The sequence below is a fragment of the Phycodurus eques genome, chromosome 22 (genome assembly GCF_024500275.1).
Source record: "Phycodurus eques isolate BA_2022a chromosome 22, UOR_Pequ_1.1, whole genome shotgun sequence".
Taxonomy (NCBI): Eukaryota; Metazoa; Chordata; class Actinopteri; order Syngnathiformes; family Syngnathidae; genus Phycodurus; species Phycodurus eques.
Genome location: NC_084546.1, coordinates 9,982,593 through 10,002,963, shown reverse-complemented (window position 1 = coordinate 10,002,963; position 20,371 = coordinate 9,982,593). Strand labels below are relative to the sequence as shown.

At 43.4% G+C, this 20,371-nt stretch overlaps 1 protein-coding gene across 3 annotated transcripts; it reads left to right on the top strand.

Moving 5' to 3' along the window:
- The first annotated feature begins 652 nt into the window (after positions 1-652).
- On the top strand, positions 653-20,371 carry prickle1b (prickle homolog 1b). Of its 3 annotated transcripts, none has more exons than XM_061667345.1 (8): positions 653-823; positions 14,126-14,323; positions 14,706-14,819; positions 15,657-15,794; positions 17,629-17,832; positions 17,914-18,100; positions 18,195-19,172; positions 19,253-20,371. In XM_061667345.1, exons 2-8 carry the CDS (start codon positions 14,138-14,140, stop codon positions 20,176-20,178), a joined length of 2,733 nt encoding a protein of 910 aa, XP_061523329.1. In that variant the 5' UTR covers positions 653-823; positions 14,126-14,137; the 3' UTR covers positions 20,179-20,371. The 3 variants fall into 3 exon arrangements, with proteins under 3 accessions (XP_061523329.1, XP_061523328.1, XP_061523330.1); XM_061667344.1 differs by lacking the exon at positions 653-823 and adding an exon at positions 11,589-11,840; XM_061667346.1 differs by lacking the exons at positions 653-823; positions 14,126-14,323; positions 14,706-14,819; positions 15,657-15,794 and adding an exon at positions 15,801-16,143.

The following is a 20,371-nucleotide window of genomic DNA, read 5'->3' as shown; positions in this document are numbered from 1 at the left end:
AGCTCGCTGCTGCATGGGAGGGGTGATTTTAAGTTCCAACTGGACACTATCTTAAGTCCGTTACATCAGAAGTCGGTTAAATCGCGGTCCGTTCAATCGAGGCTCCACTGTAAATCCCAAAATGTAATTAGCATCTTCAGAAAACATGTTGCAAATCACGAAATTTCATTCTATGGGGGTATGTCTTTCCCGTTTCTGCTCAAATTATATGAAAATGACCCAAATAGAAACTTATATCAGGACATTCTCTCAACTCAGGGTGACTTTGACAGTCACTGAGAGTTCAAGACGACCTCATCACATTTTGTTGTACTGTACTTTTAACACAAGACACTGATCCCAAGATCAGTTGCTTATTGGGCGGAATACACAAATACTGCATGCTGTCCGTCCCGAAGTCCGTTAAATCAGGTTCCGTTAAATAGTGGACAGGACTATGACTATTCTTCAAAGTATCTCAAGATCGGTTGCTTATTGGGCGGAATACACAATACTGCATGCTGTCTGTCCCAAGTGAGGAAGAGAGGGTGCATGTACTGGAAGCAGAGGAGGGGAGGACGAGGAAGAGGAGGAGGGATGGGGGTATTTGTTTAAACCAATAGACATCCAGCACTGCTAATATCGTTCCTTGACTCAGTAGGTTGGTGCCAGAGCTGCGCACACAGCTCACACGCCTGGTCATTCTCTCTCTGACTCAACTCAGAGATGACCCTGCAGAAGGCTGGCAGTTAGTTTTAGTGGCTTGTGCACAGATGCCCCGCAGTGATTTCATTCTAAGGGAATATTCGACCCAGAGCCCTCCATTCAAGCTGCTTCCTCTCGGGTGAGTTTTCACCTCTTTTTCAAACCAAAATTTTTCGGTCCATCATTAAAAACGTTTTTAATCAAGTTTGTGTTCGAGTTGTGGTGATGACAGACAAATCATTGTCATTTTTCTGACGCAACCAACCGCCTGGAAGTGACTTGATCTGCTGATTAAAGAAACATCGGATCAAATTTGAGTAATTGTGGTTGAGGGAGGGGTGGGAGAGAAACTTCAGCTGAGTGTGTGGGATTTTCAGCTTGAAAAGTGTCACGACGCACTGAGCGGGGCTGAGGGGGGTGCGAGTTTAGCTTTCCAGATGTGTGGACTCAGCTGTTGCTTGTCACTCAGGTGGTCCTGCTGCCTTTCTCTTGTCTGTCCTTTTACGAGCCCACTCTCCTTGCCTCTCGGACTGGCCATAAACGTGTCTGATAACCCGCCGCTGGTATTGTGATTAAGAGTCCTGTCATAGTGGCCTATTAAAAATTGCCAGGTTGCACTTTCTGAGAGTTTTTATCAACAGAGTGCATCAATCTCATCTGGGAAAATGAGCCCACTTGAGGTGTGCTGATAAACATCACAGCAGTCAAACGTGCTGAAGCCAGTAGCGGCCTCTAGTGGTGCTTATAGGAAAGAAGCAGCCCAGCGAGAGCGTTTATTTTGAGTTGCAAACTCCATTCGATCCGTCCATCCATTTGGGATAGAGCAGATCCTGTGCAAGGTTAACGGGGGTGGGGGGCTTATCCCAGCTGATACCTCAGGCGGGGTTTTCATTGCTGATTCAGGATCAGAGCAGTCAAGGGTGAGGATCAGGTGACGAGTGAGGTGTGTATCCCCCCTCCGTGGGGGGCCCTTCTTTGCTGAGGGGAACGCTAAGCAATGCTAAGCCTTTGTTAATGAGTATGCATCTGTGTGCGTGTGAGTGTGTGTTTCCTTGTCTGTGTGTGGCACTTGTGAGTTCCATGCGAGTGTGTCTGCGTCTCTTCCTGCACATATGTGCACAGAGATGTGTGTGTGTAAAGGGTGCTCGGATCCAGTTGGGAGTTAAGCTCCTGTTAATTGGTCAGCCATTTTTGATGCACGCGGGGGTCAGTCAAGCCAAGCGCCTATGCGTGCACAGCAGGTACTTTTGAAATGCCAGCATAGCAGTAGGTGGCGCTACAACCGTTAAATGTTGTAGGCCAGTGAGTCTCAAAGTGTGATACGAGTACCACCAGTGGTACGCGGGCTCCCCCTAGTGGTACGTGAAAGAATCACTGCCTACGTAGGATCCAGTTGCATTTAATTATTACGTTCCATACTAGCCCCCGACCGATAAATTCCGATAAACAATTAATTTGAGCGATTATTAAAAAAAAAAAATCTATTATGAATAAAATAACTTAATTCTTGGCCCTTGATGATTGATTTTCGGATGATAATCCGATTAAATTGGCCGGCCGATTCAGTCAGGCCCTATTCACTACGTTTGCATTTAATCTTTTCGAACTGCTTGCTTTTAAACATTTATTTAGGTATATATATATATATATATATATATATATATAATTTTTTTTTTAACATGTTTATGTGAAATGCATTTGGATTGAATTATTATTTAAGTACATTTTCTCGCATTTAAATGCAGTGTTAATGTTCATATTATGCATACAATAAAATTAAATATACTTTTTAGCACATAACCTCAAACATTTAGGCCTATTATTACAGTATTTTAAAGTTGGTCTTGATGTTGGTACTTGAAGAGCTAAATCCTTTTTTTTTTTAAGTGGTATTTTCGGTAAAAAGTTCGAAAACCACTGTCATAGCTAATCAGAAGCCTGAAGGTGGAGGAAAGAAAAAAAAAATAATCCAGAAAAGGCTCAAACCTTAATCTATCCTTCTGTATAAGGATTTTTGTTTGTCAGAGCAAGAAGCCATTGAATTGCAGGCTCAAAGGTCCGATTACTACACTGTGCCTTTTCAGCTGCGATAGAATGTGTCCAACACAGACACTGTTGAAACTCGTCTGCATGTTTTTTGTCAGTTATATGTCCACAATAAGTGGCCCCATCCTTCAGTGTTCTTTGTTTTGTCATATGCAACCCAGATTCCCCTTCATGGGCTGTTGTTCCAGTGCCAGAAAGGAAATCCAGCCTTAGAGATTGTTTTGGTATTGTTGGACACTGTCCTGGAAAGCAAAAAAAAAAACCTTACACTCAACAACAAAAGGAGGATTAGTATGACTGTAAAATTTAGCTTAATTTGGAATGAAGAAGCACAAATGAGAATCCGCAAATGCATATTTTACAGGAATAGTGGCTTAAATGCTCGAGTTGATGTTGTTTTACAGCACAACACAGATTATTGGGAACTACTTTTCGGGTGCCTTGCAGCTGGCTGGCTCATGATTTTGGGGATGAGGTAGTCAGATGTTTCCATGCACACAGCACAGACTGGAATTAGATCAGAAAAAATGGAGCTAATCAGAAACACAAACAAGAATGTGAGCTACATATGCGTGTCTATCTATACGTGTGCGAGAGACCTCCACATCCACACACAACACTGCCCCGCCTGTGCGCGCGTCTGTCAGTCTTGTACCTCAGACCAACATGTGCGCACACTGCCGTATTTGTGCAGCCGCACGCTGGAATTAATCGAGCACCGGGGTGCGTAAATCATTGCAAACATCAGAAAACACACACTCGCCAAGCAGCGATCCCTCTGGTTGTGTGCGCGCCAATATGCAAAGAAACACAGAACAGTTAATAATGAGAAACAGAAGCAATCAGAACTAAACAAGTCTCTTTGAAAATGGGGAAAAGCTTCATTTGAAATTTGTCAAGATCCATTGCAGGACTGACCACGACAATGTGACACTGACAGTGTGTCGTCTCAGTTTTAGCATACTGGGGGGGGTTGTCAGCACTCCATCTCTGACCATTAATATGGATCTTTTTCGCTCTAGTGGTTACACACTGAACCCGGCAGGCCGCACTGGCTGCACAAGGCCCGTATTATGGTCAGCTTGCGGCGAGTGCAAGTCAGCCAGATTTGGAATAAATGCCCTTACATGAATTGTGAGACCGCAGAGCGAAGACTCCCGGCTGGGAGTGAGAGTCGCTTTGGCACCAACTTAATTACCTGTACACACAGCTCTATTTGATGATGATTAAAGCCCTCTCTCACACACACACGCATGCTCAAAAACCTTCCCAGACACCCCAGTCTCCAGCCATGCAGACATAAAAAGGTGATGATTATTAGATGATAATAATTAGAAGGCTTGTTAGTCTAATAGTATAGATAGCGTCTCATTTAAGATGTCGTTGCAACAAGCACTTAATTAATGCCAGTTATGTGACCACCCAGAAACACAGGAAAGTAAGGACAGTAACGCGAATGATGGATTTTGGGAGTTTTAGCGGTTGCTATATCAAAATACAGTATATGCCAATTTTAATGATGTTTTCACCTCAAGCTTAAGGACCGCATGCTCAGATAAAAGTGACGATAATACTCAAACCTCACAACTCGCGCATGATGTCAGACGTGCATCGCCATGGAAGCAATAACAATCTCTGTGTTGTCAGTGAAAAGATGACATTTCACAATATTTACAGTTTGTATGTTTGGCTGTGAGCTCAGGGTGGCTGATCAAAACATGATAAATGGCAAGAGAAACAGCTTATCTTGCATTGGTTCGGTTATTGTAGGATAATATAGTCTTGTCTAAATTGGCCCCATCTGCTTGATACTCTGGTCTTCGGTTTACTTCGGGCTCCATGTATTTTCTTAGTCTTGCAGCAAGATGGCTAACTAAATAATAAAATGCAAAATCAACATGACATCTTTCCCCCTGGGTGGTCACCACTGTCTGCAGACCGACTCTCTCTTTGTCGCCTCGCATCATCCCTGGGGATTTCATCCAGAGGGGAAATGGTTTCCTCCAATCTGATGCTGCTCGGAGTCGGGAAGCGAGTGGAATCTTGGAAAAGCGAGGGCGCGGAGTCCCTTTTCTGACTGTATTTGTTCAACAGCTGCATGTATTCTGTTGTTCTTGTGTTCCATCGCTTCATGTATGATGCCGATGACACGTGAGTCATTTTCATATCATGTAATCAATAAAAAAAAAAGAATAATACATTGTAGCGTTGTTTATGACACCCAAGTTATTGATGATTTCAAAATTTTAAAAAGTGTATAACAGTAAACGCAAAAAGCTTCATAAACAATTGCACAATTTATGTGTTGCCCTTCAAATTCCGCAGATACAAGTACTTAAATGATCCTAATTACTCATTCAACCCATTACTCTTTGTCTTTATACAATCATAATAACGGTCAAGACGTGCAATAGTTCCGATACTTTCACAAATTCATTCATATCTCAGCAATAATGCCATTTATTTTGCTGTCTGCTATTATTGGGCGAATGCAAAATGGCTGCCTCATCCTGGCACAGAGCCCTCTGGTGAATTGCAACTACATAATGACGCTCTCTCCAGTGGCATTAATGGTAAAGACAGCTTTACAAAGAAGGACCGTTTGTAAAAGGATACAAAAAAAAAAAAAAAAAAAAAAAATTGAACTCTGAAGACACGAAGATGCATTTGTGTTAGTTTTCATGAAAAGGCATATCAAGCAATAGAAGAAAATTATTTTATATATATATATCACAAAAATTCATTAGCATCTTCTGAAAACAATGTTGAAAACCAAGAAACCTTCACTTCAGACACCTAACAGTAAGGACATTTTGGCATTAAAAGTTTGAAAAATATTACTTTAGAATCATTGTTTTTCTTTTTGACCTTTGGTTGGATTAAAAAAAAAAAAAATGCCAAAAATCATTCAAATACTCAAATCAGTAAAATGAGTAGATTTTCAAAAGGAAATTCAGTGGGCCATGTCTTTACCGTTATTGATCAAATTCTATCAAAATGACCCACATGGTCTGCAAGCACATTTTTTTTTGAACTGCACAATATGAATACAAGACAATCAAATATGCAAAGACGGGCTCAAGTGGATGCTTGAACGTGTTTACATTCTCTGCTTATTTTGTAGCCCCCCCCCCCACAAAAACAAAAGTAAATGCCAGGTTTGAATAATACTCTCATACACGCCCCCCTGATAGTGTAAGTAAGTAGGGTCAATGCCCTTACTTTGCAATGTTTCTTCTTCAAGAGCGGAAGCATCGTCAACCCTAGTGGTTAGCGGATGAAAAGCTCGGGGCTTTCCAAGTGCCCCCGCGATACAAACAGTAATTTGACTGTTGTCTGAGCTACAGTGCCATGAGATCCATTTGGGCCTTCCTCCTCGTCTTCGTGAAAGCGAGCTTTAAATTGCCCTTTGCATTAATGAGGTACTTAAAAGTGTCTGTTGTGTTTACACTATTGACCTCAAAAACCAGACACTAAGCTGCGAGCGAAGGCGTTCATTATCCCCGACCAGCCGACCGTGAAATCCAACATGCTCGGGCTTGTTTGTGTGTACATACAGTACATGGCTTTTGATACGTCGCACAGATTTTGGTTGATTCACAACTTTTGGAGACTAGGAAGGAGTGGAAACGTCACCCGGAATGCCCTTCAGGGTGTTTTCAGACATCTGGTTGTGGATGGACAGCTTGGAAGTCCAAATATGTCCAGTGGAGCCCCTCGGTGAACTGTCGTGCACATCATTATGGCCATCCAATGATTTGCCTGAAACCCCATAATTTGGTCCCAAAGGGTACAAATACGTTGTAGAGCCTTTAAAACCACTTCCTCTCGCTGTTGCCTCTTCCATCTGTTGCAGATTAGTCTTCAATGTGTTTAGAGAGCTGAGACCACGGCCGTGCAGGACTGATAGTAAACCCGGAGGAGGGTTTTAGTCGGAGCAATCACGTTGGTCCAAATTAACCGAGAGGCCATCTAAGGATATGGCCGGCGGGGAGACGACAGCCGGGTAGGGAATGAGGAGGGAGGAACGGCGTGAGGGTAAGACAGGCTTCGAAAATTTCCCGTGAACATCAGGCCAGCTTCGCCAAAATAGAACCAAGGAGAAGAGGGAAGCAGACGTCTTAGAAAATGGCGAATCGCACCACTTTCCCTGCGGTGCTGAGTTTATTCAAAGCCATTGTCCCATAGCCTCCATATCTTTCGCCCTCGTGGCATCCAAAACTGGCAGTAAAAGCCTACGTGCTGAGCTAAGCGGATACCTCTCAGCTGTTTTCTTATCTGCCTCTATGGCACTGTTAGCTTGGTAACCCACATAACAAAAGCGTCTGCTGTGGATCCAAAGCTGATATGGTTTCACTCACACACCTGAGAACTGCGCCAGCCCGTGCGGGGCGCACAGGACTGCAGGGCCACGGCGGGCAAACTTGGTCGAACCTGTCATTGCTCGCTCTTGTTGTGTTTGAAGTAGCGCAATGTGGCAAAGAGATGTTCCCAGTTGTGTTACTACCAACCACATAAATGTGTATCTGTGACGCTTGACTGATGTACCATCCCTTCAGAGACTTGTCATTAAGCCGTTGTGTACACACCCTCAATCCCTGGCCTACATCTCTAATACTAAATTCATTGTGTGTGTGTGTGTGTGTGTTGGGGGTTGTTAAAATGTTTAATTTAGGGGTCAATTTTCACGTGAGAATTTTCAACTCAAAACTGATACAACAGTATTTCGGCACCTGCAAACAAATAAGGCCTCATACCGCAGATTTTTGGGATAACACTGTCTGTCGCTTCTGTGTAAGTCGGGGGGAGAAAAGAGAAAAGAAAAAAAAAAAATAGTAGTACTGTTGGTGGACCAAATTATCCTCCGAAGAAAACTGCACCAAGCGTATCTACATGCTGTTTTGCATTGTGTGTGGTCCAAAGAAAATCAGTCCTCACTGGGATATCATATTTTTGGTCCAGTAGAATCCAAATAAAAACAAACGCACACACGACAGTGACCTCTGGATCTTATTAACGTCGCAATCGAATCGGTGCGGGATAAGATGTACAAGACTCGCACACAAACCAGGACTCCATTGTTTCCTGATGAGTATTACAGTTTTGTGTGTTTCTCACTTGAATTGCAGTTCCTCAATGAAGTGGTAAGCACGTGTGAAAACACACTCTGCCTTCATGTTAATTTCTTCTCAGTTCAGTGTCAATGTTTTACCTGAGAGGACCTGCAATGACCCATTTAGTGTTATGATGGGCAGCAATACTTTCATCTTTGTCTTGTCAAAACTAATCTCATTAAAATTTACTTGATCACTTAAAATCACTCATGTAAAAGGTCACTTGTTTCAAGCTAATTTCAAGTAGTAATTTGCTTGAAACAAGTAAGAATTGTCTGAAAACAAGTTAATTTTTGATAGATTATAGCTCTGTTCGCAATATTTAAAGCCAAAACTAAATCTGATTACACTTAAAATACGACTCATCACATAAAAAGTAACTTGTTTTCGGACAAAAGAAAAAGTCCACTGGCATTTCGTTCAACTTATTTCAAGTAAAAAATTAGAAACGCGTGAAAACTGACTACAAACAAGTGACTTTTGAAGTGATGAGTCTTATTTTAGGTGCAATCAGATAAGTTTTCATTAGAAATAAGACAACAATCCTTGGTAAGACGTTGATTTTTTTATTTTGTACAAGACCTTTGTTATCAATATTCCACTGTGGATAGCCAACATTTACCTGAGGGGGACGCGTTGGTTTGTGAGTACCTAAGCCTACAGGAAGACCAAGGGCTGGTGTTTAAAGACTAATAGTGAGAAGCTTCTGTGCTGTCTAAAGAAGTCCTTTCGGAAGAGAGAGCCTTTTATTTATATTAAAAAAAAAAAAAAAAAACATTCATCTGATAAGGGGGGAAAAAAAACAACTCAGATGTGGAAAAGGCTCGGCATAAGAAACTAATTCGTCATGCAACTAATTAGTTCAAGTGGAACACTGAATGGTAACTAATGCCAGTACTTCACAACCGCTTCTGAAGGTCCCTTTGTCATTTACTTGACAATTTCCTGCATTTTACGGCACTTTTACGGCTGCCTCCATCGTCCTAAAGGCGTTTAAGTAACACCCTACGGTGGTTAGCAAATCTCAGCATTGGGTTTTATGACGAGGAGCCTAAATCACCCATAGTTTACGAGTGTATCAAGGAATATTAACACTGAACTGGTAAGAACCCTGAGCAAGACCTGCGCCAAGCTGTTAGCGAGGACTACCTTTGGGGCAACCCGGGAGAAACTGAGGGGATGCGAATGCGATGGGCCGCAGCTGTGCATATGGCCTGGGGTCATACAAATCTGAAATAGGTACGGCAGATATACTTAGCTATGATAATCAGCGTCATAAATCGCAGAGCGTTTCGATTTAGACATGCCCCCTTGGTGTTTTATATGTCAAGACTCGTCAACAGTCGTCAATGCGTGTAAGGTTTTATGGACGGTGGCTCTGTTCGCAACAACAACAGTTTATCTGTAAAAATGATTTGGGTTCCTGTATTTAGGACTTTCTTGTAGGTTGTGATCATTGAATGCGGTAATATTGACGTTTAAAAACCAAGACAAGTTCCTATTTGGGTAGAAACGTCAGTCAAGTCAAAAATCTTGCATTCTCCGTCTTTGTGTTGTACGCTACTTTAGCATCAGGAATGGCCGCTATCATTTGCTTTTTGTGACGCCGCAACAAGTTGAGACTCCTCATCGCTTGTCCTTGTGATTTCTGGTTCAGAGCAAGGGGAGGGTCATTGCCTGTGATATTTACATTCTAAGGGCTCAGTTCACTGCTGTCGTCCCTCTTGGGGATGAAACAGTGGCGGTTGTTGAGTGCAAGTGAGAATGACCATTACTGATGGAAATGGAGCACTTTAGTTTTACAAAGCCTCCGTCCAGGCTCAGAACAGCCCAAATTACAATTTGGGTTTTGGAGCAACGTGTAGTCAAGCAACAGTAAATGTGTGCCGTGTGTACTACTTGTGTCAAATCCAACCTTAAATATCATCCATATAGTCGAAAGGTGGAAACGAACAAATAAAAAATGAATCCAAAGGAAACAATCGCATCCCTTTTCACAAGCATCAAGTGTTTGTACTGGCAAATGCTTGGGGTCAGAGGTAACTGCATAAACCCTCCATTAGTTAAGTTTGTGCTCACGGTCGTTGGACATGTGAATTGAAGCAGAGTATAATCCATTCAGCACATGTCTAATGACTCAGCAAAGCACTGCTAAACATGATGTCGTCGCTTTGCAATAACACTCTTCTACTCCGGGAGGGACTTCCATGATTCCAATAACAATATCCTGTAAACCAATGATCTAATAATCAGCTGCACCGTGGACAAAGCATTCAAGATTTGTTCCAATTTCCTTTATAAGAGGAAAGAGAGGAGACGACAAGGTCAATGGCCCCATTTTGGGGCCCCTAAAGAACCACAAGTCCATGCCCAGCGTGAAAGACCGATATGTACCTATTGTGTGGGACGAGGCCACTCATGCTCCATTCAGCTTTACTCCCCAACTCATTGTCTCCCTTCGATTATCGTAGCGCTTCACAGAGCACACATGGAAGTACTTGGACATTTCACCTCCAGACATATTATTGGAGCAAATTATGGGACTTTTTCCACATTTTCCCCAATTGTATGCATTTTATGAAATGAAATGCATGAAGAAATAATAGGCTACTTGGAAAAATTATAATTGGCGTATGAGACAATTTATTTTACTATACATGGGTAATTTTCATATACAGTAATTGGATCCATAATGGTGAAGACGTGTTTAAAAAAAAAAAAAAAACACTTGTTTTTAATCACGGTAAAGACAAACGTGCATAACGGTAAACACAAACAGCTTCCTAAAAATCGTGTGAGCTGCACACTTTACGTGTGTTGACCTTAAAACTCTGAGGATACAAGTGAATAACTGATTCTAAAATCTCAAACCCATTAAAAATTTGGCCATTCAAAGTTTGAAAAAAGAAAAAAAAATTACTTCCGAAGTATTTTTTTCCTTAGAAACTTAGGACCTTTTGATGGATAACAACTTCAAAGGGAATTCAGTGGTCCTTACGGTTATTGATCAAATTATATGAAAATGACCCATACACGCAAGAAATCCTGTCTTCTGGCTTATAGCGAGGTGTCCATTATGAACACTCATTTAAGTCACCGCATTTGGTTCCCAACACAAACTAAAGTTTCACACTCAGATGCTAAGTCGCACTGCCAGGAAAGTAGGCTGCATTGCCAAAACGGCATCCATAAGTGAGTTAGCAAACCGAGCCATTCCTCATTCGCGGCAGCTAACTTGGCATGTGACAAACAGCCCCGTCGTCCCCTCTGTTAAGTCACTTAGCCCGGTTGTCAGGGGCAGAGGGGCCGTCTTTGTCCCGCCGGACAATTGAGTAAACTCATTTGTCATCCCGGAGCGTTTTAAACGATTCCTGCTTTTCAGACCTTGCAATGACAGATGGTTGCGACCTTGTCCAAATAATCACCTTAGAGCTCCTGCAGCATGACAAGAAGTCACAAATGTCTACTTTTGTTAGAATTTTTAAAGCAGAACGGACCAAATTTTGACGGTGTCAATTGCTTTAGAAGTCGTGTTTATCAGCAATGGAGTGAAAATGAACGTGACTAATACGCTGGGACATTTATTCAAAAGAGGAAAATGAAAGGATAACATGATTATAATCAGCGTTGTTGCAGTGAACAGTGGCAGGCTATTTGCTGGTGAGGGGAGGAATGAGGGAGGGGCCAGCGAGCCAGACCGTCCTACACACATGCACTCACTGCACACTTGGGCTCTTGAGACACTCCAGATAGAGGCATCACTTGAACACCTCAAGGATTTCTGGGCGCCTAAATGAGGTGCTCTGCGGCTGCAAAGGGAACCCCCCCCCCCCTCCTAACTTTCTGAGACATCTGAAGGAGGGAGGAGGGCACTTCCTAACCAAGTTCAATCTGGAACTGGGTAGCGCAAAGACACGTCGGCCTTGATGCTGCAGATGTGTAGCGTGCGCGCAGTGTGGCTGTGACGGTTGTGAAAGAACGATGCTTTTCCTGGAGGTAAGGACCAAACATTAAGATGTCAATCTATGTCTCGTATCACATTATTTGTCATGCTTGTGTGCGCGAGTGGCCTCGCTCCAGCTGTGTGAAGTGCCTCGTGCACCCCGTGACACCCATTTGGCCCTAAAATAACACACTTAAGCAGTGAAGAAGTGATGACCTCGGCCTTTGAACTCCACTATTTAATGCATTCCCTCAACCATTGAGGAACATTTGCTTTTCGGCGTCAGCATTTGCCTCCAACTTTGTCTTCCTCAGCTATAAATCGAGTCATATACCTTCTGCCAATTAGGTGAATAACAGCACAACTCAACTTTATAGAGAACTTAAAAAAACACAGCTGAAACAAAGGACTGTACATGTAACATAATACTAAAATAATAATAAATATTGTTAAATAAATCTCTAAAAACATAAAACCAGTTAGTGAAGTGCCTCCTGTGTGCCTTTAGACCCAACTGTGTCATAATGACGCCTCTTGTTGCAATCAAGTATTGTTTTGAGTAAATTAGGAGTTATGTTTGAAATAACTTTTTGACCTACTCACGCCAGCATCAGCGGTGAAGGAGAAACCCCTCTAAAAGTGTCAGTCAAGCGGGGGAGGAGCGCGGAGTTAACCGTTAGCCGACTACATCTGGCCCGTGTTTACACAGGCCCCGATGTTGTGACTATTTAAATACCTTTTTTTTAAAAAAAATAAAAGTGCACCCTTACTCAGCCAACCTTCCCCGTCGCCGCCTGCCTTCAGGAGAAGGACCGGGTGGCGATTTCTGTTTGTGTTTTCCCCACAAAGACAACCATTGTGTTATTGCCAAGGCGTAATGTGCGTTGACAGTGTAGGTCGGACCCAGGAATCTGCAACGTCTTGAGGATGCGAGACGACGCAGGAGGATATAGTGTTGTGGAAATTGGTTCATTAGGTGGGTTTCGTGTCCCAGTAAACAAACTGTGTTTAAAACACAGTGAGGGTTTTAGATTCAAATGATGATCTTTCTTGATTTAAAAAAAATTAATAAATTTCCCTCCATTTAACACAGTGGTCTCTTTCAGAACTCACAAATAAAGTATGATTATCTTGAGTGTAAATGGTAAACAGGCTTAATAAAAGTATTTATCCATCCATGAATATATCAAACAGTCATTGATGGAGTGCTACAAAATAAAGCTTAAGGCATTGTGCTGCAGTCTGGTCCTAACTAGGTTACGTGAGATAGTAGTGTAGAGTGGGTGGAAAAAGAATTCTCAAGAGTGATAACATTATCTATCAGACCATAAAACCTGATAGATTAGGCACAGAAGAACAAAGCGACATTCAAATACCCCTTTGTCTAAATACAGCAGCTTTGCTTTGGCCTTTAACAGCATTTTTAATGTGCAAATTTGGTGTTTTGAGGCCCTGGGCTTTCTCTGACGGAACTGTATGCTAATGGAGAAAATGCTAATACTTGTCAGTCCTTGTTTCCTTGAAAGCCTGAAAGGTGACAGACATTTGCAATGGATGGAAGCAGTGTCTGTCGTCTATTCTGTCTCAAGTGAATTACTAATCGATGTTTTCCCATTCACAGGATCTTATCTAAAAGCTACGATAGGCTCTAGCCGTGCATACTTGGCATGAGAGTTACACCCATCTAGCGCACTATTGTTTTGCCACTAGAGGCCATCAAGATCCTAATGACCCTGATAGTGCCGCCCTCATGCATGTAAAAGATCGCACCTACGTGAGTTCTGCAATGGTACTGTGAAGCGTCTGTTTGCCCCAAAACAAGTTCTGTTCTGCATGTACAGGATAGAAGACGAGAGCCCTCTTCAAGTCTTAATGTGCTTGAAAGGCTCTGTCGAACACTCGACTCGAGCTTTTCTCAGCTTCATTTTCCCTGCTCAAGTTATGCAATAGTCAATTTCTGGTCTTATGCATATTTCAAGCGGTGCTAGCCATCCAGGCCATGGTAGCCTTACATATGGTCTTGCACAACTTGGAAAGCAACAGATGTTTACTGGCTGGCAACATCTGTTGTCCAAGCACGCCGAGTGCAGAATTAAAGGACTGGACAAAGCCTGTTCATGCATGAAAATCTCTTTGGTTTCAGAAAGAGGGCACATCACTGGAATACAACTCTTTTAGACTTAACGGAAAAGCGTTGTTGGATTTTTCCATTACACATAATCGGGAGAGCCTCTTAAGTGCTATGTTTTGATTTCTCATCAAGCATGAAAGGACTCACGTCCCTAATGGGGTGCCGACCAAAAAAACATGACAGTTCTATGCTATTTAATGCCTGCAGCGACCGCGCAAGATGAACCCGGAGCGCAATGAACGAGGGGAGCGTCCTTCGCATCGAGGCCCAGACATGGAGCCTATTCCTGGGGCGAAGAAGGGCAAGGTGTCCATGAGCTTCCAGAGGAGCTCCACCTCGGACGACGACTCTGGCTGTGCACTGGAGGAATATGCATGGGTGCCGCCAGGACTTAGGCCTGAGCAGGTAGAGCCTCAACGTTTACCAGCATCTGACTAAGTGTATGTGGCTTCTCAAGAATTTTCATCCTCCCCATTAAAATGCACAAAATAAATAAACATTTTATACCTTTAGAGGGAAATGGGTTAAGCAAACTACTCTTTCACGTCTAGAGTTTTCACAGTCGGTTGCCTGTGGCAGGATTGAGATTGACATGTTAGCTCAATGAATCAGGGAGGAAAAAAAAAAAGAAAAAAAGGCGCACACACACACACAGACACAAGTAGCCGTTCTCTATTGATTCCATATATTTACTGTTTGCATCCTCATTCATACCAAACTGTGACGGATTGTACCAAATTCTCAATTATCATCACTGTTAAGTTCATGCATTGGTTTTCGCCTGCAGGTCCAGATGTATTTCTCCTGTCTGCCGGAGGACAAGGTGCCGTACGTGAACAGCTCCGGTGAGAAACACCGGATCAGACAGCTCCTCTACCAGCTGCCCCCTCACGACAATGAGGTAACGGGGCCAACAATATTTCCATGCAATTTCCGAGGGAATTGGGCAAACAGTGTTTTTTATCATTACACTTTCAATGTTTGTTCTACGCAATCACACACTAGATTAAAAGTTTTCTCCACTGAGAGATGGTAGAAAAAAATTTTTATCAACAAAATGGCATGTCAAATATTCATTTTATTCAAAGTGGACTGAAACAACAGCAAACTAGGAGTTTCAACCACAGCCAACAGTTTGTTTTTGACTGAAAGCTTCCTTCAATTTCAACCAAAATCCGTTCACGACCACGGAGAAAGTGGTGGCCTGTTGGCAATAAAAAAAAAAAAAAAAACAACAGCTGATTAAAGCCTGGACTAACACAGAGCAATAGCCACATTCCCTCATCTATAGAACAGCTTTATGGTGCGTAAACCAGCCCTCCTTTCACATCTGCGCTGATAAGAGTTTACATTAAGAGATACGGTGGGGAACTTTATCTACCCACGCGAGGGCTGCTCTGTCTGACTAAGGTGGTCTCTGTATAAACACACAACGGATACACAATAAGTCTAGTCAACACAAACGGTGTTTGTTGGGGCGGTTTTACAATGTTTGTTGGTGATTGAGGAGGAAGAATTCCTTGCGTTTCTGTGGTTAGGGAGGGAGAAAGTGCGCCGGAACGCAGCAGCGTGTTGTTAGGATAAGTCGTGGTCTTTTATCTGGGAATTCATCACCATTTCCAAACACAGGCAACGAGTTGAGCAGGAGTTTAAAATAAACCACTTTTTCAGATTGATACGCCGCCCCAAAGTTTTCTTCTTTTTGGCAGCTCCACTGAAACTATTTTGTCTCGACTAGGTTCGTTACTGCCAGTCTCTAACAGAGGAGGAGAACAGGGAGCTTCGCATGTTCAGCGCCCAGCGGAAGAGAGAGGCGCTCGGGAGGGGAACGCCCAAGATCCTGCCCCGAGCTCTGCAACACACTCGCTGCGAAAACGTAGGTAGCCGCACAGATGCCCGTGAGCAATCACACACACATGACGAGGTCGTTTAGAGCTCGTTGAGCTATCAGACACTTTCTACTTTGACGAAAACCAACTGGTGGGTCTCACGCTATTTATATCTTAAGCTGGTCTGATTGGCTGGCGTGATGGTTTGGAATTTGCTAATAAATGCGGTCCTCATTATTTGGAGGAAGCGGGGGAAATCTTACGCTCCAGCTGAGAGGTGAAGTCAGCTCCCCAAGAGGACGTCGACCAATTTCCTGCCAACAATCTACATCTCAGCAGGACAAACTGTTAGCGCAAGTGCAGGTTTCGAAATCAACTTTTTCAAAATCAGTCACGGTATGTGGATTATAATTACACATAATTTACATGTTCTTCAAACTCGAAGGCCATACAGTAGAGTGCAGGCAAGGCTGAACATTCCTAATTTGTATCAACACCATATTGTATACATTCATACATAACCCGCTCAAATGTTTTGGCTAAGATTCATGACCAATTCCCTAAAATGGAAGGAAAATGTAACCAATGTCGCAATCTTAACAAAACTTACCCCCAAAAGTTCTTGTGGGAAAAACGTCCATGTACTTATTGTGAAATCTTGCTAACAAAAAAAATAAAAATAAAAAAAAAGATAACTGAAAACCACCGCCGGATGCAACTATAGACTATAGCATGCTTTTGCAAATGAGTTGCAAATGCACCACCCTTAAAACTTTAAGATCTCAACCAACACAACAACCCCGAAAACCATTTGTTGTGAATGTGGCAATGGTTTTCATACCACTTGAAAAGGGTCCTTAATCAAGCTCACGGAAAACTTCCTTTCAACATTCACTGGAATTGAGCAAATTAAAGCCCCGACCAGTGAGGAAACCACATCCTCTGCTTGGCTATGCTAGCTATGTTCCTTTGGGTTGAGAGCTGGTCAGCGCCCAAACATAGATGCTAACAAACACATCATATGTTGCGAACTAGCAACACATGCTGACACACACACACACACTAATCCATGGAGGAAATGCCACCCTGTCATACATTCATTTGTTCATAACTCGCATTCCCATCTATACAAAGCCATGTGTCACACAACCACGGTTGTGTACACCTATACCTATGAATGCACACATGTTCACAGACAATTTACGAGTCTCCAACTTTCCGTCATTCTCAGGGGCATACATGAGCCAAGGCCCCGTCTGTCCACTCGCAATAATAGCAAACAGCTGGGCACGCTATCCTATTGCCGTCTATTGGCGTCCCCTCGCTCTTGTGGGTTAAATAAAGACTTGTGATAGGACTTTCAGGCACACTTTAACAATCTCTGTCACGTCATACGATCTCTGGCGACTCCAGACCAAGGACGGTTAGCTCTGGTGAAGCTCACCGGTCCAACCATGTGAATACATTTATGACTCTCATAAAAAAAAAAAAACAAGGCCAACTGAAAGACAATGCTTACTTAAATTAGTGAATGTCAACTACTAGAACAGCAAATCCTGAATTAAAAGGGACAGGCATTTATTCTGAAAGATGTGAAACACAAACTGTGGTTTTGTTTTAAAAGATTAAAATGCTTTGCATCAATGTGGCATTCGTTTTAGCAGTAGTTCTGGTTTCATAGATTGGCTAACATGAGAGGCTTTTTTGGTCTTAGCACCTCTGCAGATACTTTAGATTCTCTCTAAACAGGAATGAACACGTCTATTTAAAAAAATATGACTTGTAATTTAAACATACGTATCAGTAGATTGTCAGCAGAGCCACTGCATTAACAAGATGCCTAGAATATGACTTCCATGCATCATTTCATATGTTTGGCAGTGTGGCGGTGGGATCAATGGAGGGGAGATGGCGATCTTTGCCTCGAGGGCTGGACCCAACCCCTGCTGGCATCCAGCATGCTTTGTGTGTGCTACGTGTCAAGAGGTGCTTGTGGATTTGATCTATTTCTACCAAAATGGCAAGATCCTCTGTGGAAGACACCATGCAGAGCTTATGAAACCAAGATGCTCCTCTTGCGATGAGGTACGTAGCAGCAACAGTGTTGAGTATCATCTATGTTGGGGTCAATAACACTTCAAACATTCACGTGCATTTCTCCTTAAGATTATCTTCGCAGATGAGTGCACAGAGGCGGAGGGCCATCATTGGCACATGAAGCACTTTGCCTGTTTTGAGTGCGGGACAATGTTGGGGGGGCAACGCTACATCATGAAAGACGGCCGGCCCTACTGCTGCGGATGTTTCGAGTCACTGTATGCAGAGTACTGTGAGGCCTGTGGTGAAAATATTGGTAAGTCAACCATTTGGATTCAACAACTTTTGAGTACCCAAGGTCATGTTCCTCTCCTTATTCACAATGTGTCGTCCATCCGATTGTCCTAAAGGAGTGGACCACGCTCAAATGACCTACGAAGGTGGACATTGGCATGCCACAGACGAGTGCTTCTGTTGTGCTCAGTGTAAGATGTCCTTGCTGGGCTGTCCATTCCTGCCAAAACAAGGGCGCATCTACTGTTCAAAGGCCTGCGGTCAAGGAGAGGATATCCACACCTCTGATTCTTCTGACTCAGCCTTTCAGTCTGCTCGTTCTCGTGAATCCCGGCGTAGTGTCCGCATGGGTAAGAGCAGCAGGCCCGCTGAACAGTGGAGACAGTCTCAAGTCTTAAACCCCTCCACCGTAGTCTCTGCGTGCGAGTACAAGTTTGTTGAGGGGGAAGTTGATGGGGATATTGATATCATTGGGCAGAAACTTTCACATCTAGGCCTGGATGAGGAAAGGTTCTGGAGGGATCGTGAGGAACAGGATGCTGGGGCAGAGGAGGACCCAGAGGAATGGGCCCAGCATGAAGACTATATGACTCAGCTTTTGCTCAAGTTTGGTGATAAAGGAATGTTGCACCAGATTCAGCAGCCATCCCTAAAGTCTCCCAGTACCAGCAATGACAGAAACCGTCAAAGTGTTTCTGACCCTTGGCTAAAGCCAGATACCCTTGGAATCACTGCCTCTTCACCTACCCCTACCAGTCCTACCCAGAGCCAAACTTCCAATCAATCCCGATCCAATAGCCTTAGCCCTGGACTCATGAACAAGAAGCATCTTCCGGAAATGTACTGGGCCCAATCTCAGGATGGACTGGGAGACTCAGCCTACGGAAGTCATCCAGGACCTGCCAGTGCCAGAAAGATCCAAGAGCTAGAGTTTGACCAAGATCAGGACCACTCTAGTGCAGGCAAACATACCCTATGGCCAGAGAACAGACAGTGGTACCAAGATACACTGGAATGTATTGCAGATGAGCTGAGGAAGGCGGGGCAGGGTGTCGGAGACTCCATGGACTCACTGGCACTGTCAAACATCACTGGTAAGGAGGAGGGTGTTTGTTTTTAATGTTTACTGCTTCCTGCTAAAAATGTGTAAAACATGCACTTTCTGCTTCCTTAGGTGCATCAGTTGATGGAGATTGCCGGGACAGGCCTATGTTGTACTCCCTACATACAATGCAGGAATCTTTGGTGGGAGATGACTGTGAGAAAATGAGCAACATGGGGACATTTAATTCATCTCATCTTCACCGCAGTAACAACTCTCTCAACCTTAACTCGGAGAAGGGGGAACAGGAGACGGCACAAGGCGGAGAGATTGCAACGAGGGGAGGACGTCTCTCTTCGTATCCCCATTCAGAAGCATCGTCTTCTGCATTTGTCCATGCACCAGCTCTGAGGAGGACCAAGTCACAGTCCAGGCCTCCTCAGATGGTCAAGTTCACAGAAGACACTGTGGATAATGGATATAATGATGGATTTGAGGTCAATATTAGAAAGCATCCTATGAGTGAGAGGCCACAGCGGAGGGCCTATGCCCACGATCAGGTGAGCAGGGAAAGAAGCCGTCCAAGTCACCATGGGCGCAACAGACAGCATTCCCACCACAGTAGACACCACAGGAGCCGCAAAACCCATTCGGACATTGCTCTTAACATGATACCTTTGGAAAAGGCACAGAGACCATATCGACATCACCGACAGAATCTAGCCAACCCACGCCAAAGGTCTCCAAGTCAACAACTGGCGTACTCTCAAACCCGGTCAGACTATATGATTCATGGCCCATCCCATGCAGACCCTCGGGTTGAGCATTTTATGGGTCTCTACAAAGATGAGGATGAGTGGTGTTCCACTTGCTCTTCATCATCTTCAGACTCTGAAGAGGAGGGATACTTCTTGGGCCAGCCTATCCCCCAGCCTCGACCCGCTGGGCGCTTCTATGCTGAGGACTATCCGAGGGTCATTGCCCTCTCGTCCCAAAGCCATGGCTCAAAGACTGGTCGCAGAAAGAGCCACCGCTCCAAAAACTGTATTATCTCTTAAAGCTCAGTCTGCATTAACACTAAAGACCTGCATAAGGCAACAAAGTGTTTTTTTGATGTTTTTTCTTAACACAAATGTTTTGTACAGGTGTTTAAGAGCTTTTGATATACGCAGAGTTGTAAGTAGGCTACTATCTATGGAAGGAATGAGTCTTTAATTGTTGCAATGACCAAAAAAAAAAAAAAAAAGAAAA

Bases quoted from the DNA above. Each gene is read 5' to 3' on its own strand.
- prickle1b (XM_061667344.1), top strand. The intron at 14,820-15,656 runs GTAACGGGGCCA...TGTCTCGACTAG, and splicing joins TGCCCCCTCACGACAATGAG to GTTCGTTACTGCCAGTCTCT. The intron at 18,101-18,194 runs GTAAGTCAACCA...ATTGTCCTAAAG, and splicing joins GGCCTGTGGTGAAAATATTG to GAGTGGACCACGCTCAAATG.